This window comes from Etheostoma cragini, chromosome 16 (genome assembly GCF_013103735.1).
Source record: "Etheostoma cragini isolate CJK2018 chromosome 16, CSU_Ecrag_1.0, whole genome shotgun sequence".
Classification (NCBI taxonomy): domain Eukaryota; kingdom Metazoa; phylum Chordata; class Actinopteri; order Perciformes; family Percidae; genus Etheostoma; species Etheostoma cragini.
Genome location: NC_048422.1, coordinates 21959895 through 21984365, shown reverse-complemented (window position 1 = coordinate 21984365; position 24471 = coordinate 21959895). Strand labels below are relative to the sequence as shown.

The window sequence follows — 24471 nt, the reverse complement described above, 5'->3', positions numbered from 1 at the left end:
GGAAAATGTATCTAAAGTATCGTTCTGCAGAAAATTGTTATCTTTGTCTGATGTCTGTGTATATATCACATAATTAGACACATTAAACACTGATTCATTAATGCAATAACTACTTTATTGTTCTAGCTGCTTGAGGTGAAGCTAGTTTTAACTACTTTAAACACAGTTAGTTTTATTCCAGTGGTTCCCAACCTAGGGGTCGGACCCCTCAAGAGGTCACCAGATCAATTCTGAGGGGTCATGGGATGATCTTTTTGGAGTGAAAAGAAGCAAAAGTTAATTTAAAATATTGAATAATTTTAATTAATATCTTAGAACCATAGGCGGAGTTTGACATTTGAGCCTGGGGGGGGGCAAAAACAACCAACTCATGAAGCAGCTGAGACCTGCCCTACCACTTGGGGAGCACAGCACAAGCACGTATGGACAAAACCAACATGCTTAATAAATATAGATGTTCATTTTTAAAGCAGATTTTAAGTTACATTGTAACAATTTAGGAATTTGCCCTTGAAATCCAATCGGGACTTGGCTGTTTTGGATGGTAATAGATAGACGTGGTGGAATGACCCGACACTTAAATTCAACTGAAACGCAACAGTGAACAATCAGTGTTGTTGAGATGCCTCTCCAAACGCAGCAACGATGCGCAGTCACATCATAAAACGTTAAGACACGTTAACCCTTGTGTTGTCCTCCCGTCCACTGCACAACTTCTTGCTTTTGTCTGTCCAAATTAAAATTACTTTTTTCCATGTCCCCCCCCCCCTTTTTTCCAATGTTTTTGTCACTTTTATTCTGTCTACTAAGGTCTATTTGAAAGAATACAAAGAGCACAATGTGATGGGACCTTTAATCTAAAAATAAAAATACTAGTAACTATCAAATAAATCAGTCAAAACTATAGCATTTCCTTGGAACTACAAATGGAAAATGCAATTGCTCAAAGTGCAAAAATGTGTGTGAGAGTGAGGGTGCTCACACTCCCAAACCCAGTAAACACAGACCACCTGGGTCCAGCAGCGTCAGCCAATCACACGGACACGTCTTCCCCTCGAGCAGAAATGCTGATATTGTCACCTTGGGGAGGACGAAAGTGCAGACTCAAGCTGCTTTTTCTGAGGGTTTTCCTCCAAACGTCCCTGTTCCCAAAACACCCAAGCAGACAGTTAATTGGCAATGACATTCTCAGCTGTGACGTGAAGGAAAGATTACTGAAACTTGCTTTTATGCGCACAGATGGCGCTCGCACAAACCCTCCCCATTACAATGCAATTTGTCTGTGATTGGCTGTAATGGAGCACGATAATCACCCTATCTCCTGTGAGAAGATGCCGTGCCGTAATTATGTCTTTTTGTTTCATTTTCAAAAGGTTGCAATCAATCTTAAGTGTCACTTGATTATTTTTAAATGTGGATATTTATATTTTCGCGCTCCTCTTCCACTCTCTCGCACACGCACACACACACACACACACACACACACACACACACACACACATTCTCTTCAGAGTGAGCGTCTCTTCATTTCCTGTGACTAAACGTCATGTTTAGGAAATGGGTTTCAGCAGAAGAGCCCCCCCCCCCTCCCCAGATTGAAAAATGTTGAGTCATGTGTCGTGAGCATCTCTGGTAGTTATCTGTATAATCATGACATCCTGTTAATGTGGGTGACAATTATTGGCAATTAAGATATGCGCAAGTCAAACTGCTTGCCTCTGAAGTGCACATGCAACTCTTCAGTTTCAGCATGATGGGAGAGACAGTGTTACAGTAATATGTATGAGTTTCCGTGCAGGTTAAAGCAAAACAATAGGAACAAACTTTAAGAAAAGAAGGAAAAGAGGAAGAGCTTTTTTAAAAAGAAACATGTTTCATGACACCTCAGGTGGAAAGGAACATGGGACATCTACAGGGATGCTTGAAATAAAACTGAGAGGAAGATTAATAAAGGATTGCTTGTTTAGAACATGCCAGAAACACATAATATGTTGCCTAAACGAACACATACAGTTGTCTATACCATCATGAGGGGGAGTGGAAATAAATGTGCAATTAAAAAATGGTGAAGAAAGGATGTATATAACCGACAAATATTGATATTTCTTTATGAATGGACAGTTTCTCCTTCAAGTGTCTATCATCCAAACGTAGCTGCTACCTGCGACCATTAAAAACATGCCTCAAGCCCTTATCTCCCACATGCTGCTGTCCGTTCAACAGTATCGTCACTTTGTGCGTCACGGTTTGTGTCATAACTCCTCTGTGTGTGTGTGTGTGTGTGTATGTGGGGGGACGGGGGGGATACACAGCTTCAAGTATTAAAGGTGCACTATGAGTTCCTGCATGGTCACTTTAGGTTTATATTTCATAAAAAATAAAAAGGAGATTTTAGAGAATCAGCTTTCTTTAAGATGACCGGACACACAGACCACATTAAAACAGCTGTGGATGCAGGCAGCAGCGGGGGAGGGAATTGTAAGCATGTGTTAGCCGGGCGGGGCTAATGACATTGATGTTCAAAGAATACCTGCATTGAGACATTTATTCACCAAAATGGTAGACAAGAGAGACAATTCACCAGCTCTCTAAACCATCCAGCAGAACAGATTTCACTGTACTGATGAGTTAACGAACTTATAAACTGCCATTAAGGCGTAATTAAGTGTAATTTTGTGTGTGTGTGTGTGTGTGTGTGTGTGTGGACATTTGCTAAAGGGTTTAGCTTTTTGAAAGAAGAGTGCCTTGGAGCTTTATTCTCTTTTCAGCATAATTAGGTATTTACGGAAAAATATACCAAAGGTGGGCTTTTAACCACGCACTGGAGAATTTTTTTAACCCTTGTGTTGTCTTCCAGTTGACTTTTTTTTTTAATTTTTTTGTCATTTTTTTGTCACTTTTTTAATGTTGTGGGAGCTTTTTTGATGTTTTTTTGGTCCAAGGCCCATTTTTTTGTGATTTAAAACCCCCCCGAAAACAGGTCAAATTTGACCCGGGGACAACTTGAGGGTTAAAATAAATGTACTTGTAAGTTTATTAGTGTTCTAGTTGTGTGTAAAATTAAGAGTAATTATAAAAGTATTTCTCATATATTGAATGTGTTTTAGTAGATTTTAGTTGAAAGATTTTCAGCGGTGCAGCTGAAGTACAGAACCTTAAAGTCTTTGACCTAAACTTATACTAAAATCTACTAAAATACAGTCAATATTGATTTAACACTAACATTTAACACTCTAATAACAAACTCCAACAAGTGGTATTTTTTTTCTATTTCCACACTGCATTTTATTTTCTATATTTATTTTTTTAATAAACTCTAGGAAAACTGAAAAAGAAGTGTTGGGTGACGGGTGTTCTTCACATTTTTAGGCAGTAAGAAGAGTTGTGGAAATGAAGAAAAGACATTTAGGGAAACCTTTGCCAACCACATAAAGTCAGAGTATTTGTCTGAACGCCTTTACTGCTGCTTAGTAACAGACGGGGTAGGATTCTAAGCACAGCACGTCGGGCAGAGCCAGATTTTCCACAGCACCTTGCATTACCTTGGAAAACGTTGCGGCCACCCCTCGGGGGATGATGACATGATCTTTTTCGCACATTGGCGGGGTGAAATGTGGGCTTTGCATCATCTGTAATCACTTCTCTGCTTCGAACCAAACTGACATGATGCAAAAACAAAGGAGTTTGCTGCTGCACAGGAAGATTCATTGGAGAAAAAAATGGCATAGTAGTTTGATAGTATTAACGAATTATTATAGTACAGTATCAACAATCAAATGTTGATATGAATAATATTCTACTGTATCACTCAAAAGTGATTAAGGATTGAGGCGCGGGCTCAAGCCACTAATGCTTTGAAATTATTGGCCAGCAGCTTGGGTCTTATAGATATTTGGCGTGCAGTTAACCCCACCTGTAAGGATTATTCCTTTTTCTCAGGTAGACATAAATCTTTTTCCACAATAGATTTTCTTTTTGTATCCCCTTAATTATGTCATTGAATTGAAAAGCGCTGTTACCTCCAATAGCCAAAAAGAAATGGCCATCTTTAATTGGCGCTGAAAAAAGGATATCATCATCATTTCCTTGAGTTTCATCCTTAGGGGACCATGAATGTCAAATCGTTAGCAGTCTTATGTAATCAAATGAGAAAAAGAGATTACAATAAAAGGCCGGACCAAAAAAAAAGGATCAAAATATTCAAGTCATTTCCTAAATATATTTGATAAAGAAAATAGTTAAATTCAAAATATTTTTGAACAGAATAGATTTTGTCATTGCATAACCTTGTGTACAGCGAAACTCATGCACTCCTTCAGTCATTTTCATACAAAAACCTAAACAGACTTATTAAAAATAACTTTTCTTAAAATGTGAACACAGCAGAGTATATTATTAAAGTAACGAATAGAATTGAGTCAATAGTATGAAAGTTTGCTGATTTTAGAGGCACAGCACTCCAACATTAGGTGTGCCCTTTAAGCCCCTGCTGACTGATTGACAAAGTTTTGATAATTTTGTTTTTCAGAAAGGCCAGATTCAAATGTCACACTTGATTTTCTCAATCTGTAGAGTAACAGGAGTTCAATCAAGTTGGTATCATGACAATCAACCTGTCAGTCCAAAACACACTTCCTCACAGCAACATTAGAACTGTTTTGTATCACAAAGGAATGTGAAGTGATTGACTCTACTGACAATTTATTAAGCCATATACCGTATGTATTCAATAAATTACTACATATATAATTCATAGAAAATGACCTATAGACCATGTTGTCTTAGCTTGTCCATTAGTGTAGTGAATGCCTCATCAGCAGGCATATGATCATGTAATATAGTATAATAATGTACATTCATGAAATAAAACATTAAAGGATCGCACATGGTATATTATGTAAATATAGTGTATACATATTCTTTACGAACCGTGATTATAGTTATCCTTTTAACAAAGTTTTTGTTTCAAAGCCTGATGTATCTTCTTCCTCTGCCATTTAGCTACATTGTTGTATAAACGGGGTTACATTTTCCATCTTTACCATAAAATACAAACTGCAGATTAATTTTGACTCAATCCCACATTTACCTTGGTGCTGGCACGAATACTCACTGAAGCACCTAACGTGGATTAAACCGAAAATAGTCCCCAAACACAATTTCCTGCTGTTTGTTTGATGGAAACTACAGCTGTTTTAGGACCTAACTGAACCTCCTTTATATTATATTTATAAAAATACACATACTCAAAACCTGATCCGTTTTTAACCTGTGACCTTCCCATTTCTAACCGCCCCCCTAGACACACAAACACATACACACAGATTTCTGATTACGTGGGTTGTCATTACACACTCGTTCATTACCAGCTCTGGCTGCCTGCAGGTGTCTGTCAATGATAATACACCTGCAGGCAATTAATCACTGCTTGCCCCATTGGTTTGTTCCATTCAAGCCATCAGTTTCAGAGATAACACCCGCTGTTCTCCCATTGGTGACAGTGAGAGGCGCTTATATACCAGAAACCGTGACATCATCCCACATCAGAAGGGATGATGAAGTAGCACACGCTCTCCTAACAACTGAAAGGTCTCCTGGTTGTTTACCAAGTTATGAGCCTGCAATGGGAATTACTTCTTATAAACCACACGGAACAGCTAAAATGTAACAGTTAACAGGTGTTTATTTGTATATTATTGTAAATAACTGAATGTGTGTGTGGCTTAAAGTTTGATGTCCGCTGTTCGTTGACTGTTTCCATCTTTAAACTAGAAGTAACTGACTAGTATTGTCAGACTAGTCAGGATCAATGGAAGCACATTTGCAGCATAATTGCCTGACATTGAGCCGAAGGCGTAGACATCCATTTGCGGTCAAAAACTCTGTTTTGGGAATCAACAACAAACTTCGAACTGTCACGCTTTACGCTGATAACTGCAAGTGTTTAGGTCAACTTGGATCTGGCAACAAGGCAGGCCTCCTTGGTTCTTTTGGGGAACGATTGTAAAGATTTACAAAGAATATGTTTACGGCATTTACTCTCTGACTTGAAAGTTTGGGGATTGATTGGCAGGGATTGCTATGGACTAAGTTCACACACAGAGACACTAGTAAGAGCAAATCCTTACTAGTTGGATAGCCTTGGATCGGGCTTTCGTTTCTAAACAGTGGAAATGTAACATGCAACATATAAACAGTACATCTTTTTACTATTCTCCTGAGTGCTCAGTTTGCTTCAGGGAGTTATTTTTTACATGTTTGTTCACATGTGGCTTGGCTCAGCCGCCGCCGTCACACAAAGAACCGCCGCATCTTCTGACACACATTGTGTTTTCAGTCAGTGTCCAAAATCTCGTTTTGTCATTCCCTATACAGTTCACTATTTAATAAACACCATGTAGGGAATAGTAAGTGAGTGAATGAGGGTTTCAAACACAGTTCTCACTTTTACATTTCAAAAAGTGTCCCTCTACCTCACGCTTGTGAACAAACCGAAGCAATCCTGTCTGGATAAGTGGAGCAATGAATACCTTCCATATGTTTTCCTCCTATGAAACTAATTAAAGTAATTTAATGGAGCTGTGCACAGAACAGACCAAAATAGTTGCAGGATCTTCTGTTGATAACAGAGAGCCAGAAGAGGGGTGCATATCTAAATGTAGAGGAAATGTTTTTGGATCAGATAACGGAATTAAATGTGAATGTGGTTCACCATAAGTGTTCATGATTGCAAGTCATGTAAGTCACTGTGGAACAAATGAAAAAGGGAAACAGCTGAGTGCTTGGTCATGCAGTATAATTTTATTACAAAAAGGTTTTATACAAATTTAACTGCATGATGGCAATGCAACTTGTATTTATTATATTGATAATACTTGACCTATTGCCCTCTATGTCATCTGTGGCAGGATGTGTCTCAGCACGTTGTGTATCATTCAGCAAAATAAACACCAGTAACATTCGTTTCAGCAACATTCCCTTTTAAGAATATTGGCCATGAACTCATATGTAACATAATATAATAAGTCTTAATAAATACACATACTGCACACAAAGCAGAAATAAAAACAACAGCAGCTCCACCAAACACAAATGGACACTTCATATTTAGCAACTACCAAAATGAATGAAAAATAAAGGACTAAAACAATCAAAATGAGCCTGGGAATGACCAGCTGGATCTGTTTTTTATGTATATACTGTATAATTGGAGAAAAACAATGTTAGCAGTCAAGTGATCTTTTGAGACGTCCTGATCTGGCTGGGATCAGTTGTTGAAACAGAAATCCTCCACGTTGTTGAGTTTGATCGTCTGCAGTTCCTGGCTGTCCAGTAGCCTGTAGCTGAAAGAGACTCGGCTGACAAATTTCCCGCTGGACACCATCCTCACCACTGTGTTATCACAGGCGATCTTCATGTGGGCTGTGGGGTAGAGGAAGAGAAATGTTAAGTCTTAGTTCAACAAGTTTGATAGTCTCGCCTTGAGAATTCTCCACATCGCTGTGAGTACCCAGGGCTATGGTTATTGAGTTGTCTTTCTGTATTTGTTGTGTTCTAGTCTCTCTCTCTCTCTCTCTGTCTCTCTCTCTCTCTCTCTCTCTCTCTCTCTGCGCATGCTCTTGGGGGAATTGTTAGGTTTCTGTAAACTATAGTTTGGTCTAGATGTAAAGTGTCCAGAGAAAACATATGTAATGACCTAATATTATAAATAAAATATAATTGTGTCTGCGCTGAAGTATGGTCTGGCTACACCGCTTATCTAGTCTTGGATAGGGAAAAAAACACTCTGGCTTGTTTGAATTTCTTTAAATCAATCACAAGCATCCTGGGCGGGTGCAAAGCCCTGCATGCAGCGTGGAGCTCTTTAAAACCAGATAGCAGAAGGGAAGGGACACCTGGTGGGTGAGAGATGTATGTCCCAGCACTGTACATCCGGTAAGCCAGATCTCCTGTTTGATGAGGTGGAAGGCAGAAGATGAGTGTGTACTCACTGGGTCCGGTGAAGGAGATGCAGAGGTCTGTGATGGGCAGCAGCTTGGATGTGTCGATGCCGTTTCCTCCCAGCAGCTGCACAAAATCTCTGGATTCTGCACAACCAGGCATGGACCTCTGTGGAAAATCCACACATGATCACATAATGAAAACTGGAGGATATTTAGATGCAGGCTCCCCTGGTCACATGGATAAACCACTATCTGAAGTTTGTGAGACTGAAGTGTGTCTGAGATGATGTGTATCTGACAAGTCAGACTCACGTCAAGATGTTAGGTCTGGGAACGCGCTATTGGCAGGGCTCAATCTGAGGGGCGGGATAAACGGTTGTCTTTCAAATTCCCTCTGTACACAATAGGATAGCGCTATAATCAACCAGAGCAATGCTAGTTGATAGCAAGTAGCAGGGAATTCCCGCCAAACCGTTGCAACTCTGCCGTCCTTACGTTAAGCCCCGCCCCATGACTCTATACACAATGTGATTGGCCTGATCAGTATTTGGTTTTTCCAGCTCGCAAGCCAAAGGAGAGTTTCTAGACTGACCCTAGGTGCAAATTCCATTTGCTGCCTATAGCAGAGTGTCTGACAATTACCATTGGTACAATTCAAAACTGCGGGCTATTATGGACCATGACCCCCATCCCCTACACCCCCTATTTTGCAGTCCCAATGTAGTTGCATTTGGATCCCTCCTTTATAAGTGCATTTGTATTTTATCGGGGTGAATTGTATTTATGTATTTTACTGTATTACTTCACTTTTGCACTTTTTCACTATCATCATTACACACAGTCTACCATCACAATGCATTGACGTTGATTTTGTTTTAATCCTCATGTTGTCTTCTGGTCAAATTTGACCCGTCTTCAAAGATGTTTTTTTTTATTCGAAATAAAGGACGTCAAAGTGGCAAAATCAATGAAAAGAAAAATACCCAAAAGTACAAAAACTTCATAAAAAGAACTTGAGATGAGGGGAAAACATTGTCATGGTACAAGGGAAGACAACATAAGGGTAACTCTTAGGGCACTTGACCCATCAACAAGGGACCCTGACTGCGCTCTCCAGGGAAACGTGATTGGTCACTTGTTGGTCGTTCTAGTTCTTTTTATAAATCAATGCCATTGGTCATGCTTACACGTGTTTGTGGCTTTGAAAACTATTTTTTTAAGTGATGAGTAGGAATCGATATCTGTAAAAAATGTTTGATACTGATACCAACACCATGACTTAGAAACCGGTTCCTGAAAGATGAGATGTACTCCTTTGGGTGTTGAAATTGGGTGTGGGACTCAACCACGACGGGTTTGTATGATATTGTACGAAAATGTACGCACACCAAAATGTGTGATATTCTACGAAACCAGGAGACCGCTGGCGGGTCACTTGATGCCGGGTGGTCATGTGACGCCGGCTGGGTATGAGCTCCATGAGGCCGAGCGGCAGTCGGTAGTTGTTTAAGCCGCTACAGAGTTTCACAACGTGGGCTCCGGACCTCCGTCACAGCTTGATCGTATCAGCGGCAGTTAGTTGTTCAGCTGGGATTATAGTTACATTTAGTCCACAAAATGTGATTTTTGTCTCAACAAGAGTTAAGATTAGGCGCCAAAACAACTAAGACCAGGAAAACCACTCCCAAGGAACTTTTGGTAGCTTTTTGAAGGAATGGTTCATGAGAACGGGCAGACCATAAACACTAAAGTAAAACCAAAAAGACAAGCTGAAATATGCTGAAATGCTTCATAGAGCTAGTATTGATTTAAGACCAGTTTTTTTTCATACAGGTTTGAGGACTTCTAAATAGAATTTAAAAATGTCCATGATTTAAAAGTCTTAATATCAGCAAAGAATGTGCAATTAATTTAGCATAAGAACTATAAAGTCAAGGTTTTAAAGGGTCAGTTCACTCAAATTACAACAGTTTTCAATCCATTTAAACAGAAAGTGGGTAGCACTGTGTAACAGCTGTGATGTTTTGCCATTGCTATTGATTTCCTGATGGGATTTTTTTTAATCTTTTTTATTTTTTGGGCTGCTTTGAGCACCCTTAACAAATTTCAGCTGATCTCCCTTGTAATGGAGAAGTGAGATGAGGAGAATAATCAAAACATGGACAAAGATGAGGAAATGATGCAGGTGATATTGTACAGGCATCAGTGTTTTATGGATTTGTTCACCTTGGGAAAGTTGTTGTAGTGTCCCAGGCTGAACTCGGAGACGGTGATCTCCACTGGGTAGATGATGGAGAAGCTGCAGTTCCTGTGCTGCTGCGGGTTCACCATTGTGTAACTGCCCTCTGGTGACTGGGAGATGACATTACAGGCTGCGAGGAGACAGGGAACGGCAACAACAGTGATGTTACAAGGATTTCCTGGATGGATTCAGAAGGTGGAGCAGGTAAAATACACACACATTTTAAGTTTAATTGGGCCCCTAGATGTAGTGTTTTTGGATTTGTCCCCTTATGTTGTGGTCCTGATCCAGAATAGTGATGGCAAACTGTCTCATGTTGGTGCAATGGATGACTGAAGCACCTTGCCACGCTTGTATCATCCCAAGCATCAGCCTCACACATCAATCACTCCATAAATGGGTGGAAGCGGCTGCATTTGTGTGATGTACTTACGGAAAGGATTGATGTGTTTCCTGACTGTGAGGGTGAAGCTGCTGCCAGCGTTGTGAATGCGGAAGAAGACCATGGCCACATTTTGAGAGGAGCGCACGCTTCTCCTCACTGATCCTGAGTCGCAGTAATCCACATAGCGCTCGTACAGGGGCAGCGGGTGATCCTGGGAGCTCGGGAACTTCTCTCCTTTCATCACCCAGCCGTCAAACACCTTCATGGGACACATTCACAAGGACAGTAAGATTTTTCAGATTCACTCACAGATGCATATGCACTCTGGCTGATCTTACTCTGTGGTGAACACGCTGAACTAAGTAGCCCACTGAAGGTTTAGACCATCATAAGTTTACTTAAGTGCTTGCTAAGTAAGCAGGATATGTGCAACTGCCTTATGTTAAAAGGAGCTTTATGTCTAAGCAGGAAGTGTTTCTAAGCTTAGTCGAGCACGTTGAATGACCCCAGTATGATGGCATGAAAACAAGCAAAGGCTGTCACATTTGCTCACCAGTGATTTCTGAATTTATACATAGTAATATATCAAATAGACCTAAGAAGGGGTTTCTTTGTAACCGGAGTAAAGCATGTTACAATTAAGGCTAAAAACATTGAAATGAATCAATTTAATTTGATATTTTAGCGGCACTTCCAAGAACTAGATGCTGTTTCATGTCTGACTGGAGTTTGTTTATTTATTTTTTACATATAAGGGGAGAAACAGGATTAGTTTTATAGTTTACCGTGATCAGGTCCCCTCCCTTGCAGTCGATGTCAACGTTGTCATAGTCCACAGTGACCACTTCGTTGGGCTCTGCCATGAAGAACGCAGCACAGCTGAGCTGAGGGCGCTCTGCTGTGAAGGTGAACTGACCCTCCACTGCAACCATGTCCAAACAACCTGAGAGACAGACGCACCGTTAGAACAGATGTGCCAATCATGACCAAAACCAAATACCAGCTTAGAAAATGGAATTTTTTTAATTAAAACCTTACCAATAGATTAGTATTTTTTTATTTCTTTGTGCTTTTAACCTTTATCCCCTATTTTGCTCCTGTGCTATTTAAAAACATTTTATCCAATTAAAACTGGAAAACTGAATTGGAGAGAAAAAACTAGTGTTTTATAGCCTGTTTATGTGTTCTGTTTAAAATTGACACTTGTATATGAGAGAATGCATGTCAATGTGTCTCTCACTCTCACACAGAAGCTGAGTCCTTTTACAAGATATGGGCAACAATGTAGATTGTATATGACTTACGTAAAGGTCGTCGGTACAGTAACTCTTCAGGTGTTTCTCTCCTGAGTTCCGAGTTGAAAAATGAAAATAATTCATCTTTAGAGATCTCATTGTTCTGCAGAGAGACGGAGAGAGAAAGTGACAAAGAGAGAGAGAGGTGTGAACTCAAAGTTTAACAAGAATGTGAATATTTACAGAAGTGAATAACAAAGTTGAAGTACTTACCTCTATATATCTGGAGTCTCCCTTGAGAACAGACAGGCACAGTACCAGGAAGAAGAGCTGCTCTCGGAAGGTGCGCTCCATAACGCGCATCTCTGCCTGCAAGGCGCACATGAGCTGAGAAGAGTGGGCAGCTCTGCGACCAGCGCTGCTTTTTATAGGACTAAGTGCGGGTCCGGTGTGTGACATGTTCGCTGTCACACACCGTGGATCCCCCCCCCCCACCTTCCTGACCAATTACGTGTTTGTGACGAAGGCAAGGACGGAGAAGCAAGTAGAGAGAGAAAGAGAGAGAGAGAGCGAGAGACCATCACACAATTAATTAATTTGAGATGTAGTTTGTGTAGTATTATAAAGAAGAAAAAAATAAGCATGGTACCATCTTAAGAAACTGGGTGTTTTTTTTTTCTCACTCTCCTACGTTACAGCGCTACACACACACACACACACACACACACACACACACACACACACACACACACACTATAGAGATTGCATTAGATACACTATAAATGTATCCTAATTTTGTTTTGTTTTTATCTTACATATGTGTGTGTGTATTGTATGTATATGTATACACATGTATACGTGTACACATATATGTATTTGTATACACGTGTGTGTATATATGTAGCTAAGTATGTGTGTATTATAGTAAAGATGTAATGATGTATTTTTTTATTTTCATGTTGCTTGAACACTTTTTTTCGCATTTGTGTTTCATAGTTACCATACAAATAGATTCATAGCATTAATGTAAATCCTTCCTAATATTGTGTTAATGTTTGTTGGCCACAGCTGATGCCAAACGAGGCTCAAACTGCATAAACGAGGTATCATCAGTGCTGAGCATTAAACAGCTGACCCAAGTCATTTGAATGCCACTACAGTTTTGAGTGTAACCGCCACTTTCATCTTTCCTCTGCAGGTCAAACAGAACAGACAATCGAGTGAATCCAGTGGAACAATTCAACTTCAGTAAGCATCTGACCCTACACTGGGCTTCCATCAAACCACCTACTGGGACAAAACAATCAGAACAAAGATTATATTTTACGTAGACTAAATTTAAGGGGAGAACCTACATGTGAATCTGGTAAAAAATGTTTAATATTACCTTGAAACTTCCCATTGGGACACTTTTTTGTATTACAATTTAATATGAGAAAAATGTTTAAATATGCAATCCGATGCTAACTTTTGGTGAATTTAGGAGAAATGTACAGACAAAAACAGAACTAAAGTGTTGTAAAATAAACATCTAAATGTGTATTTTCTACTAGTCTGGAGTAACCCATGTTATGGAAGCAACAATAGCCCCAAATCTCCAAAATGATGTAAAAAAAAAAAAAAAAAATGTAATTGCCTGTACTGTCTCCCTTTCTTTAGAGATCATGTGATGTGACCGAAAGCTCCAGAACAGCTAGTAAATGGATCGTTAGGTGAGATTGGTCTTCAGGAAGAAAACGAAAGTGAAAAACATCTAAATAATAAAGTTTCCATCAGGAGCCTCTATCAAAGTGTTTTAAATGTGCAACAGAGAGTCTACTAAGAAACACATTAGTTCTACTACTAGTGCCACATTAATCCTATCAAATACAGCAAATGATCAAAGGTCAAGTTTTCAATCCCTCCATATGTTTTATATCATGCTCAGTATTAAGTTTAATGAAATTGCATTCCCCCTCTACCGAGCAGACAGTGGGCCTCATGAGGTAAAATTCTGACCACGCTGCAAGATTTAATGTGTCTGAGAGATTATGTAAAATATGGTAAATGAACAGGAAATGCAGTCCACTTGTTTCTCAGAGCTCAGGGTTACACTGTGTGTTTTCGTTGCTTTCAAGAGCACTTCAGAGGGCTCCTTTTAAGAGATTAGAGATACAAGAGTGGTGGGGGGATGTGTGGAGGAATGTATCATTCACCCATAAAACTCTTTGTGTTTATTAAATCATGAAACTCTAGATTAAAATTTAATTTTGTCTTTTTTCCAACCATGGCTACACAAATTCTGAGCTACTGTTTGGGAAATTTCAATAATTCACGTGGCTACAAAAAGAAAAGAAAGTTAAAACACGACAATTTGTGAATAAAGAACGATCTTTTGCCAATAGAGCACTTTGACTTTTCAAATCAATAATTGAGTAATGTATATCATAAATGCATATGGTCTGTATTAATCATTGTCTTTTGTGATTCCTAAACACAAATACTTGATCAGAAAGAGAGCTAGGACTAACACCTTAACACCTAAAGGTAACATGGAGTTTCCAATTAATCTGGAGCATCAGTAGGACATTTGGTTAGAAATACAGTACATGAAGATAAGGAAAAGGAGAGATGGAGGATTGTGTATGTTTGGCTCGGTTGAGACCCTCCTGCATCTGTTTGACTGTCTGATGGTAAAAGTGGATGTTGGAGTGTACATTCACACAACAGCGACGTCACGTAACAACCTGCCGGGGTTTCTACAGCATTCACTTCATGCCCACTGAGCTGCTTTCGTGTGTGTGTGTGTGTGTGTGGCTGTGTGTGTGGCTGTGTGTGTGGCTGTAGTATGGGAGAGTGAGACAAAACAAATCTCACATAACACATAATCGTTGTTGATTATGAACTGATCAAAACGGCATGCAGGGTACATTGTGATTGCGCTTCTACTGGACACATCTGGCTCTGAAACTACACACAAATGCACTAAGAACAAAATACTTGGTTGTTGAAAAGTTTCTAAGTTACATTCGTAGACTTGATTGAGAGTCAAGGGCACTCGTCTTCCACGCGTCCCTGAGGTTAGCGGGTGCCTCAGGCTGTTGAAAGGTCGCTGCGTTGGAATGTGGAAATTGGCCCTCAGAGTGAGTCTGATGACGAGCTGGTAGCAAACATGTAGTGTCTGCAAGATAAGCTGGAGGATAGATACACTTCCCAATACACAGCTTGAAGAATCCATTAAAATAGGTTTCATACACCTGGAAGGCAAATTCAGATACAAGTTTGAGATAAGTTGAAAATAATGTATTAATATAAGTTTTAGGGTAAAACTTCTCGCGACTAAAATAATGTCATCTGAACACCTGTGAATTTCCTATGACAGTATCCTTGTAATGATGCTTTTGGAATCCATTTTGTACCAATGTGATGGAAAAAAATATACTTTAAGTCATTATGATTATTTAGTTTCTGAAAAAAATAGCTCTTTATGTCAAAATAATGACTTGGTATCTCACAGTAATTACTTGGTATCTCAAAAAAATGATTAATATCTCAGAATAATGACTTAGTATCTCAAAATAATGATTACACACCTAAAATATAATGAACACATATCTCAAAATGACTTAACGTTTCAAAAATGTACTAAGTATCTCAAAATAAAGATGAATAACTCTGAATAATGACTCAGTATCTCAAAATAATGACTTACTATCTCCAAATAATGCAAAGTCATAAAGTAACATGATTTAATATATAATGAATTTGATTGTGCGAAATGTAGTTGCCGAGTCTGGCTCTTAAACCAAGCTTTCACCGGACACAATCATTACTTTAAGATAATGACTAAGATAGTGTCATTCACTGAGCCGTCTCAGAGAGACACAGTTTTAGTTTAAGTCCAACAGTTTGGAGTATAGGCTGCGTTGCACTCCATGTTTAAAATACAAGTGTATACTTCATGGGACTCTAAATGCAACCAGATCACATCTTCAGTTTCATTCCTTTGTGCGTGCACTGCATTTGAATCAAGTGTGTATGTAAACTGTGTGTGAACAGTACAGGATGTGGAACAACCACTCAGCAGATAAGAGGTGTAATAAACCTTAGATAGAGAAAGGAAACCCAACAATTGGACTGTGCAGGCTTTAATAGGTTTTATACATAGTTTGTTTTTATTAATAGTATGTCACACGTATGTGCACCTCTACAACCTGAAGAGTTTTGTAGAAACCTGTTTGCTCACAAGGCCAAAGTGATTTCCATCACAGCAAATAAAGCAGTTTTATGGCATGATTTAAATCAAAATACAAGCAACTTTTATTTTTTGAATTCAGAGACACACTTTTTATTATGTCCACTAATCTGACCTATTTTGAAATTTGCATACAGGCCTTCTCAGTTTGAACACTCATTAAAATTATTTTCTGCCTTTGATGCGATGTGCATAGGATGTTTTCTTTGGCTTGTGGGTAAATTTGTGGAGACGCCGGCCATTTAACGGGTCCTGTAGCCCTGAGAGGTCTGGCTGAATAGCAGGAGCCATTACTGGTGACGAAGCTTCATTTGGCTTCACCAAATCAGATGCTCCCCATTTCGTCCCTTTTGGAAGTTATTTACATGATCTTTTAGTGGAGCAGGCGCTGACAGTTAATGTCCACTTTAAGCAAATTAGGTTTCTGATGTGCTTTACGGGAGGAAGTATTCACATCTGCATGTGTTGGAGCTCTTTGGACAAAAATATCTCGGTATAGCATGAGTGCCACTTATGCTCGGTGGTGCTTTCAATGAGATTCATATTCATATTAATAAATCCGTTTTTTTTTTTCTTTTTTGTTTTTTTTACAAGTGTATTTATTTCAGCACGCTTTCTCTGACAGTGGGCAATACAATAAATTAGAACTATGTTCAGACGGAACAGAGGGAAATTTTAGACATTGGTTCATGGATGGATGGATAGACAGACAGACAGACAGACAGGAAGTGTTGTTTATAGCTTTTGGCGGGCCCTAGGCAAGTTGCTGTTTGGGGCCCCTATGCATCTGCATAGTTCATCTATAAGAAGAAAAGGCCCTGAGAGAGATTCAGGGACAGATAACTACTGGCCGTCACATTCAAATGCTGCCCCCCTGTATTACAACATAACCCCATGCTGACCCCTCTAAAAAACAAAAGACGCAATGGTGCGTTCAAGCGATGTTCGACAAAACTTCTACTCAAAAAACGATAATGCAAAATTTCACTTGACTTTTTTTCAGTATTTTTTATCATGTATTACACAGCTTTATGTACCTCAAAACTTTGGTAAACTCATTTCAACACATCATACAAAAAAGACGTTTCAGCTTAAGCTCCAAATGACATTTTTACACAATGCTCTGGGACAGATGTGGGCACCACAATGGGAAAGAGGTTATTCTGGACATTTTGATAGGAAACACATGGGGATCAGTTAAATGCAAATACCTTAACCCCTTAATCCTGAAAAATCCAAACTTTTATTGAGGCTTTTTATTAATGTTTTGAACTTTTTCTTATGTTTTTGACACATTTTTTTATTGTTTGTCACTTTTTTTTATGTTTTCAACACTACGTAACACTAATTTATTAACTTTAGTTTACAGTTATTTTTGGAATTTATGGTCAATAATCCTCATTTATAGGAAATTAAGCCTAATGTTTTAGTTAGAAAAGCAGCAATTAGGAATTATTTAGACCAAAGTTAAAGGAATGGATGTTGATGGATAAGCACAGACTGGAATATGTCAACTTTTACTCAATACTACTTCAAAACTACTTCACTAGCATGGACAATACCACAACCATGTGTTAATTAAAGATTTAATGAACGTTTTGAATGTGCAGATAGATGAATTGATGTGGATGTTGTCTGATGGCTGGTCTGGGAGGATGTGTGATGACCGGGTGGAGGAGACTCAGAGTGGGGGTTCCGTCTCAGAAGCAGTTTTTGCCGAAATAGTTTACAGACCCCCAGACGGTACCTAGAAGAGACAGGAGAGAGATGTGCAACAGGAAGGGAAGAGGGGTAAGATGGACGAAGGAGAGGGAAAGGGAGGGTGGGTCAAGCAATCAGAGACACAAGCCTGTCTGCGCAGCACGGTACATGTAGGTCTGTCTGGTGATTAGAGGTGTGGTTTAGGCGGGGCCCTGCTCCCGAACCTTAGTTAACAAATTAACTCCATTTCAATATGTTTTTTCAAATGATATAAAATTGAACAGCCCAAAATGAAGGAAAGTAGAGATTTGTACTTGCCATAGAGCGCTGTGTGGAATCAATCATGTTATTTTTGGTTATTAAAAGAACATTGATAAAGGAAAAAGGGTCAATTTGACCCTAGGACAACATGAGGGTTAAAAAGGTAAATTCAATGCCCTTAATACCTCAGAGGGGTAAAACCACTACTGTTCTGTCGTTGGGATGTGAGGACAGAAAAGACTCTTGTGGGTCATAACAGATGTTAGGAATGAGGGCTGTGAATCACCAGAGGCCTCACAATAGGATATATCATCACCATACAATACAATCAGGAGACAATATCATCACAATACTTGCGTCACGATTCAATATTATTGCGATTTTAAACTTTACCTATTTGATAACCTTTTTCCCACCTTCAAATTTTTCCCAATTTCAAACGATGTCCCCAAAAGGAAACTTTGTCAACATCCGTTTTATCTTGAAAGATAAATGTCTTTGTTTTTTCCTTTCACTTACATTTTATTGCTGCAACATGGGATTGTCGAGCAGAAAAACTGTATTATAATACACAGTATATATCACAAATATAATAAAAGATCGATACTTAAACAGTGTCTGTGTATTGGTGCAGTATTCCCACAGAAAATATCGAGATACTATGCTGTATCCATTTTCCCATACCTAGTGATAATAAACGACCTGAATGGTCGAATGGATTAGAGGACTTGCTTTTTTTTAGAGGTGTCCTCCATTTGACATCTTTTATGCTAAAACCTAATAAATGTATCTTAAAAACAACCAAAATGAAAAAGTTTTCATCCGTTTTCAGATGGCAAAGCTTTATTAATTTTTTTATTAAAAACTGAACCAGATAAACAGACACAACACCATGCCGATGGAAAATCCGGCGGAAGTGGAAAAGCTTAGATATCTTTATTCTGACCTCCAGCTGCTTTGGTGCAGAAGAAAAGTAAAAATCACAAATGTAGAGAGTCACTTTATACTTCATATATGTCACATATCTTCACTTCACAAATCCGTCCCCAACACATGAAAGCTGATTTGAACGCAAGGGAGAAAGGTCTGCGACAGCTTCATGACCTCAGACGTCAAATATGTTGACTCTGTACGGACAAACGCATCAAGTGTGAAAGCCTCCCCATGCATCGAAGTGAAACACAAGGTGTGTGTGTGTGAAGAAGGATTCAGTTCAGCCATGCATAATTCAGATTTAGGAGAACAAAGGCCTTCTTATGTCATAAGAAATTGAGCAAATTGCAAATTGAGCAGAAGAGACTGAAATCCTTTTTTTTCGCCTCCCGCTTTTTCCTCCAGACAATCTTCACTTGTGTCTCTTTGTTGTGTTTTCTCCCTTCCCTCCACACTTAAGCATCCCCCCCCTTAGTTTTCTGATCACAATACAGAAGAACAAGACACGTAAAAAAGAAAGAAGAAACACAGCTGAATGGACCTGATCAAATCTTATTATATATTACCTTACTTCTCATGCCCTCTGCTGGCCACCTGAGAAGCCTTCAAAGGAATCACATTCTTTCCAGTAGAACACTTTTTTTTACACTTAAACATATTGAAAGCTTTTTTTTATTAGACCCATGGTCCATTAAAACAACAACAACAACAACAAAGCTATAGATACACAAGACAGACACCAATTAAATAAGACAGCTATACCAGTAATCCCATAAAGGGGACTGGTATTTTATGCTGATCACTAGAACTATCACATATCTATAATGTTAAACCTTCTGATTAAACAAATGCAACACAAACACAAAAATATCTTTATATTAATAATATTATAATAAAGTATATTATTCTTATTGTTACTATAAGGGATGCACAGGTTGTGTAGAAGGGCCTTGCGTTGTAAATGTGTACATTTCAGGTGCACGTTTGATGTCCTATAAAATAAAAAAGTATAATAATGAAACAATTTATCATGTAAAAACAAACTCACAACTCTTGTTCTGACATACCGCTCCACTGTGATTATCATTTCCATTTTAATTTGCAGTACACATGAAAAGGGAAAAGAGTCCATGTCAGTGGTGTGTTCGGTTCAGGGTCAACAATCTACTCAATGGACAGGAAGCCCTCACAGGGCTCAGAACTATTGCTGTGGATATCTATGGGTTGTATTTTAAATGCTCATCCACATTTTGCATGTAAAAAAGATACAGTGTGTTTCATATTTATTAATCAAGAAAGGCAAAGCAGCTTTATTTCTGTAGCACATTAACAACAAGTTTAAAACTGTGAAAAACATTCATTAAAGAGAATATAAAAACAGCTGGAATAGAATAAGACCGGTGTGACATGTATGAATAAAAATGACTGTCATCATCACATGTTCTGTCTGTCACCCTTAGGGAGACGCTACAGAGCACTCAAAGTCTGTAGCTTTGAGTACCTCCAGCCTTTTTATCCAAGAGCCATCATTTAACTTAACAAAATAGACATGTTCCCACCCGGCTGTCATGATCTATATGCGTAATAATACAACCCATCCAAAACTGTTTCCATTATTTTACAATTGGTCGTTTATATATTTATTGACTGGAATGACTATGCTAGAGTGTATGTTGAAGTGTATGTTAGGGTGCATGTTTATGTGTACTTATTTGTGTATTTATGCTTTTAGTACTTGCATATTTCAGAACAGCACAGCAAATTGTGTTGTAATCAAGCGTGTGCAATGATAATGAAGTATGTTCTATTCTATAAATAAATATGGCAGCATCTTAAAGAAAAGTCTTCAGCCTTGTTTTAAAGAACTGAGAGCTGCAGAGGACCAGCAGTCAAAGCGTCATGCAACACACAACTGAAAAGCACTAGTAAAATTATACTTCAAAACAGCTCTTTGGTTAAGGAACTCACTTACTCAATGCTGCAGAGTTGGAGCTGATGGATCTCTATAGAGCTATACAGCAGCATCCACCCCATTTTAGGTACTGCATAGTACATTACCATTAGCATTGACAGTATAGTATGGCGAGATTTTCAGTGGCAATGCTGCATTGATACACACACGCCAAGTATTGATCTTTTAAATGTATGTTCTTTAGTTTTTCTGCTTGACAATCCCATTTTGCAGCCATAAAATTGAAGTGAGATTAACAAACAGAGAAATGTATCTTTTTAGATAAAACAGATGTTGACAAAATTTTGCTTTTGGGGACACAATTTGAAATTGGGTAAAAGTTAAAACATTGGAATATATTGCAGAATTTAGAAAAAAATTTAAAATCCCAATAATAATATCATGTTGAGACATAAGTATTGTGATGTTATCACATCGTGAGGCCTCTGGTGATTCCCACCCCTAACTATTAGTTTTAACTTCTGGCAGGCCTTCCAATTCCAATCTGCAACATGATTATGCACCACAGTAGTCATGGCTCAATACTTATAACAAAATAAATATCTGCCTTTTATATTTTTTTTATTTTGTGAATTTTGTATTGTATGTTAAAGTTTAAATCCCATCAAGTTTGCCTGTTCATTAATTCCTGCTAATGTATATAATTATTAATCCCTGCTAATATATATAATAATTAAATCTTGCTCATGCAGTTTAAAGTAATAATAAAATTGGTGCCATGCTTGTCAAAGTTTGTTAAAGGTTAGGGGAATTTGAAAAAGGGGAAAGTTAAGGGGAAAGTTAGGGGAACGTTACCTACAGGTTACAACTTTAAGGTTACACCATTAGGGGAACGTTCCCTACAGGTTACAACTTTAAGGTTACACCATTAGGGGAACGTTTCCTGCAGGTTACAACTTTAAGGTTACAACATTAGGGGAACGTTCCCTACAGGTTGCAACTTTAAGGTTACACCATTAGGGGAACGTTCCCTACAGGTTACAACTTTAAGGTTACACCATTAGGGGAACGTTTCCTACAGGTTACAACTTTAAGGTTACAACATTAGGGGAACGTTCCCTACAGGTTACAACTTTAAGGTTACAACATTAGGGGAACGTTCCCTACAGGTTGCAACTTTAAGGTTACACCATTAGGGGAACGTTCCCTACAGGTTACAACTTTAAGGTTACACCATTAGGGGAACGTTTCCTACAGGTTACAACTTTAAGGTTACAACATTAGGGGAACGTTCCCTACAGGTTACAACTTTAAGGTTACAACATTAGGGGAACGTTCCCTACAGGTTACAACTTTAAAGTTACACCATTAGGGGAACGTTCCCTACAGGTTACAACTTTAAGGTTACACCATTAGGGGAACGTTCCCTACAGGTTGCAACTTTAAGGTTACACCATTAGGGGAACGTTCCCTACAGGTTACAACTTTAAGGTTACACCATTAGGGGAACGTTTCCTACAGGTTACAACTTTAAGGTTACAACATTAGGGGAACGTTCCCTACAGGTTACAACTTTAAGGTTACAACATTAGGGGAACGTTCCCTACAGGTTGCAACTTTAAGGTTACACCATTAGGGGAACGTTCCCTACAGGTTACAACTTTAAGGTTACACCATTAGGGGAACGTTCCCTACAGGTTACAACTTTAAGGTTACACCATTAGGGGAACGTTCCCTACAGGTTACAACTTTAAGGTTACAACATTAGGGGAACGTTCCCTACAGGTTACAACTTTAAGGTTACACCATTAGGGGAACGTTCCCTACAGGTTGCAATGCTATGGGAACATTCTCTAAAGTTTGAAAGTTAGGGGAACGTTACCTAAAGTTTCCCTAAAGGTTGCACTGTTCTGGGAACGTTTGATGAAACCAAAAACTAACGTTCCCTGAACCTAAAGAAAACTTTCCAAGGGAACCTAAACCTAAACTTCCGGAACTTCCCGCAACCAAAAACTAACGTTTCCAGAAAATCCTGTTCACTTCACCAAGGAACTTTTTACCTTCAGTGTGGAGTGTTTGCGGTGTTATATTTGGAGGAGAGCCTCAGGAGACTGTTGCAATGGGAAAAGTTGAACCTGGAGCAGATTTTAGAGGACTTCGACTCACATCCTGACAGGTGAGTCGCTCATGGGGTGCAGAAACTGCAGTCTAGCTTTGTGCTGTAACATGTGTGTTCATGGCTGCAGCTGCAGTAGAGATTACAGTGCGGTCTGCTTTGTGATATCTTTAATGACTGTTGCTTCTATAACACGACCGAGAAAAGTGGTTGTTAACTAATACCGTCTGAAAAGCACCGTTGAACAGCCGCTGCATTTTAGTTCAACTCACAGAGTTCAGATGTCATGACTCCTGCGACGCGGGTTCGACTCCGACTTGTAACTTGACCCTTTGCTGCATGCCGTCCTCTCTCTCTCTCTCTCTCTCTCTCTCTCTCTCTCTCTCTCTCTCTCTCTCTCTTTTCCTGCCAATAAGCTGTGTTGTCAAAAACAAATAGAGTCTGAAAAGGACAGTTATCATCGTACAGCATGTTTCCCTTTCCCTTTGAAGATGTAGGCTACTGTTGACTCACTCACTTTTTTTTCTTTCTTATCTAAGTGCATTTTTGGGCTTCTTGTATTGAGTATTTGAGTACGCATTCTTTAAAGTAGCAGTAGGCCTACTCCTTGAGGATAATATTGAAGCTTTCTTTTTAAAATGTCACTTTATCAATAATAACAACTGGCCAAAATAATAGCCCCTCAACATTTACCTGACAAAGTACCTCGATGCAGTACTTAGACCTGTATTTATTCCCATGTTGTTGCCGTACTGTGAGGACACTAGGGCCGCACGGACACCGAGCCTGCCGGACGGGGCCGTTTGAACCGAGAGGGTTTGGAAGTTCAGAGGCCGAATAGGACGATCTATCCACCGCGAGTACCTGCGGGACGTCTCGGCAGCTGTTAACGAGGTTGTTAGATACAGTAGGCCTATTTTGCAGACATATGTTTGGTGTAAACAGTTTATGTTACTCTTTATTTGGATTTTTTATTGAAGGACATACCTCCGTGGACATGAGTGAACTATCATCAGAGGAAAGTTTTTTATTTCCCAATGGACCGCAAAAGGTAGGAGCTTTAACAAAGTGCTGCTTCGTTCTTTCTGTGGAAAAACTGCAAAATGTGCTTCTCATGAACTTTAATAGGACTTATTCATTTACACACCTAAACCACTCCCACACTTCTTGCTTATAACCTACTACTCATTACACAATAAAGTAGAGAAAGTGGACGAGTGAGAAAATATAACAGCATATTTTAGAGCCTATATCAAAGCAAAGCTGTCAATTATTATAAAAAAAAAAATCTTTACATTTAATCAGGCTCTTCCTTCTTTATAGTCCTAATTGCTGAAAGTGTATTTGCATTACTTTTTGTGTTCTGTGGACTGAGAAATATTTAAAGACTCTAAAGCACTATGTAACTCTAGACAATCAATATATATCGTTTCATATAATATCATAATCATGGTTAGGTAATATAGTGTGTTGTGTGGTCATAGTTCATTGTGTGTGCATACTTGCTGA

At 38.9% G+C, this 24471-nt stretch overlaps 2 protein-coding genes across 2 annotated transcripts in view; one reads left to right on the top strand and one right to left on the bottom strand.

Moving 5' to 3' along the window:
- Positions 1-6779: 6779 nt before the first annotated feature.
- Positions 6780-12198, bottom strand: crhbp (corticotropin releasing hormone binding protein). The gene is made up of 7 exons (XM_034896165.1): positions 12079-12198; positions 11875-11968; positions 11356-11513; positions 10619-10829; positions 10170-10315; positions 7992-8109; positions 6780-7422 (listed from the first exon to the last, which is right to left on the bottom strand). Exons 1-7 carry the CDS (start codon positions 12187-12189, stop codon positions 7268-7270), a joined length of 993 nt encoding a protein of 330 aa, XP_034752056.1. The 5' UTR covers positions 12190-12198; the 3' UTR covers positions 6780-7267.
- An 11796-nt stretch (positions 12199-23994) lies between these two features.
- Positions 23995-24471, top strand: part of pde8b (phosphodiesterase 8B) — a 55608-nt gene continuing 55131 nt past the window's right edge. Inside the window, exon 1 of the mRNA XM_034896095.1 lies at positions 23995-24013. The gene's annotated coding sequence lies outside the window, so the exon portion shown is untranslated. The remainder of the gene's footprint in view (positions 24014-24471) is intronic.

Bases quoted from the DNA above. Each gene is read 5' to 3' on its own strand.
- crhbp (XM_034896165.1), bottom strand. From the start codon at position 12,189: ATGTGCGCCTTGCAGGCAGAGATGCGCGTTATGGAGCGCACCTTCCGA. The intron at 8,110-10,169 runs GTGAACAAATCC...GATTTTCCACAG, and splicing joins ACTACAACAACTTTCCCAAG to AGGTCCATGCCTGGTTGTGC. The intron at 7,423-7,991 runs GTGAGTACACAC...TCTACCCCACAG, and splicing joins CATCTCCTTCACCGGACCCA to CCCACATGAAGATCGCCTGT.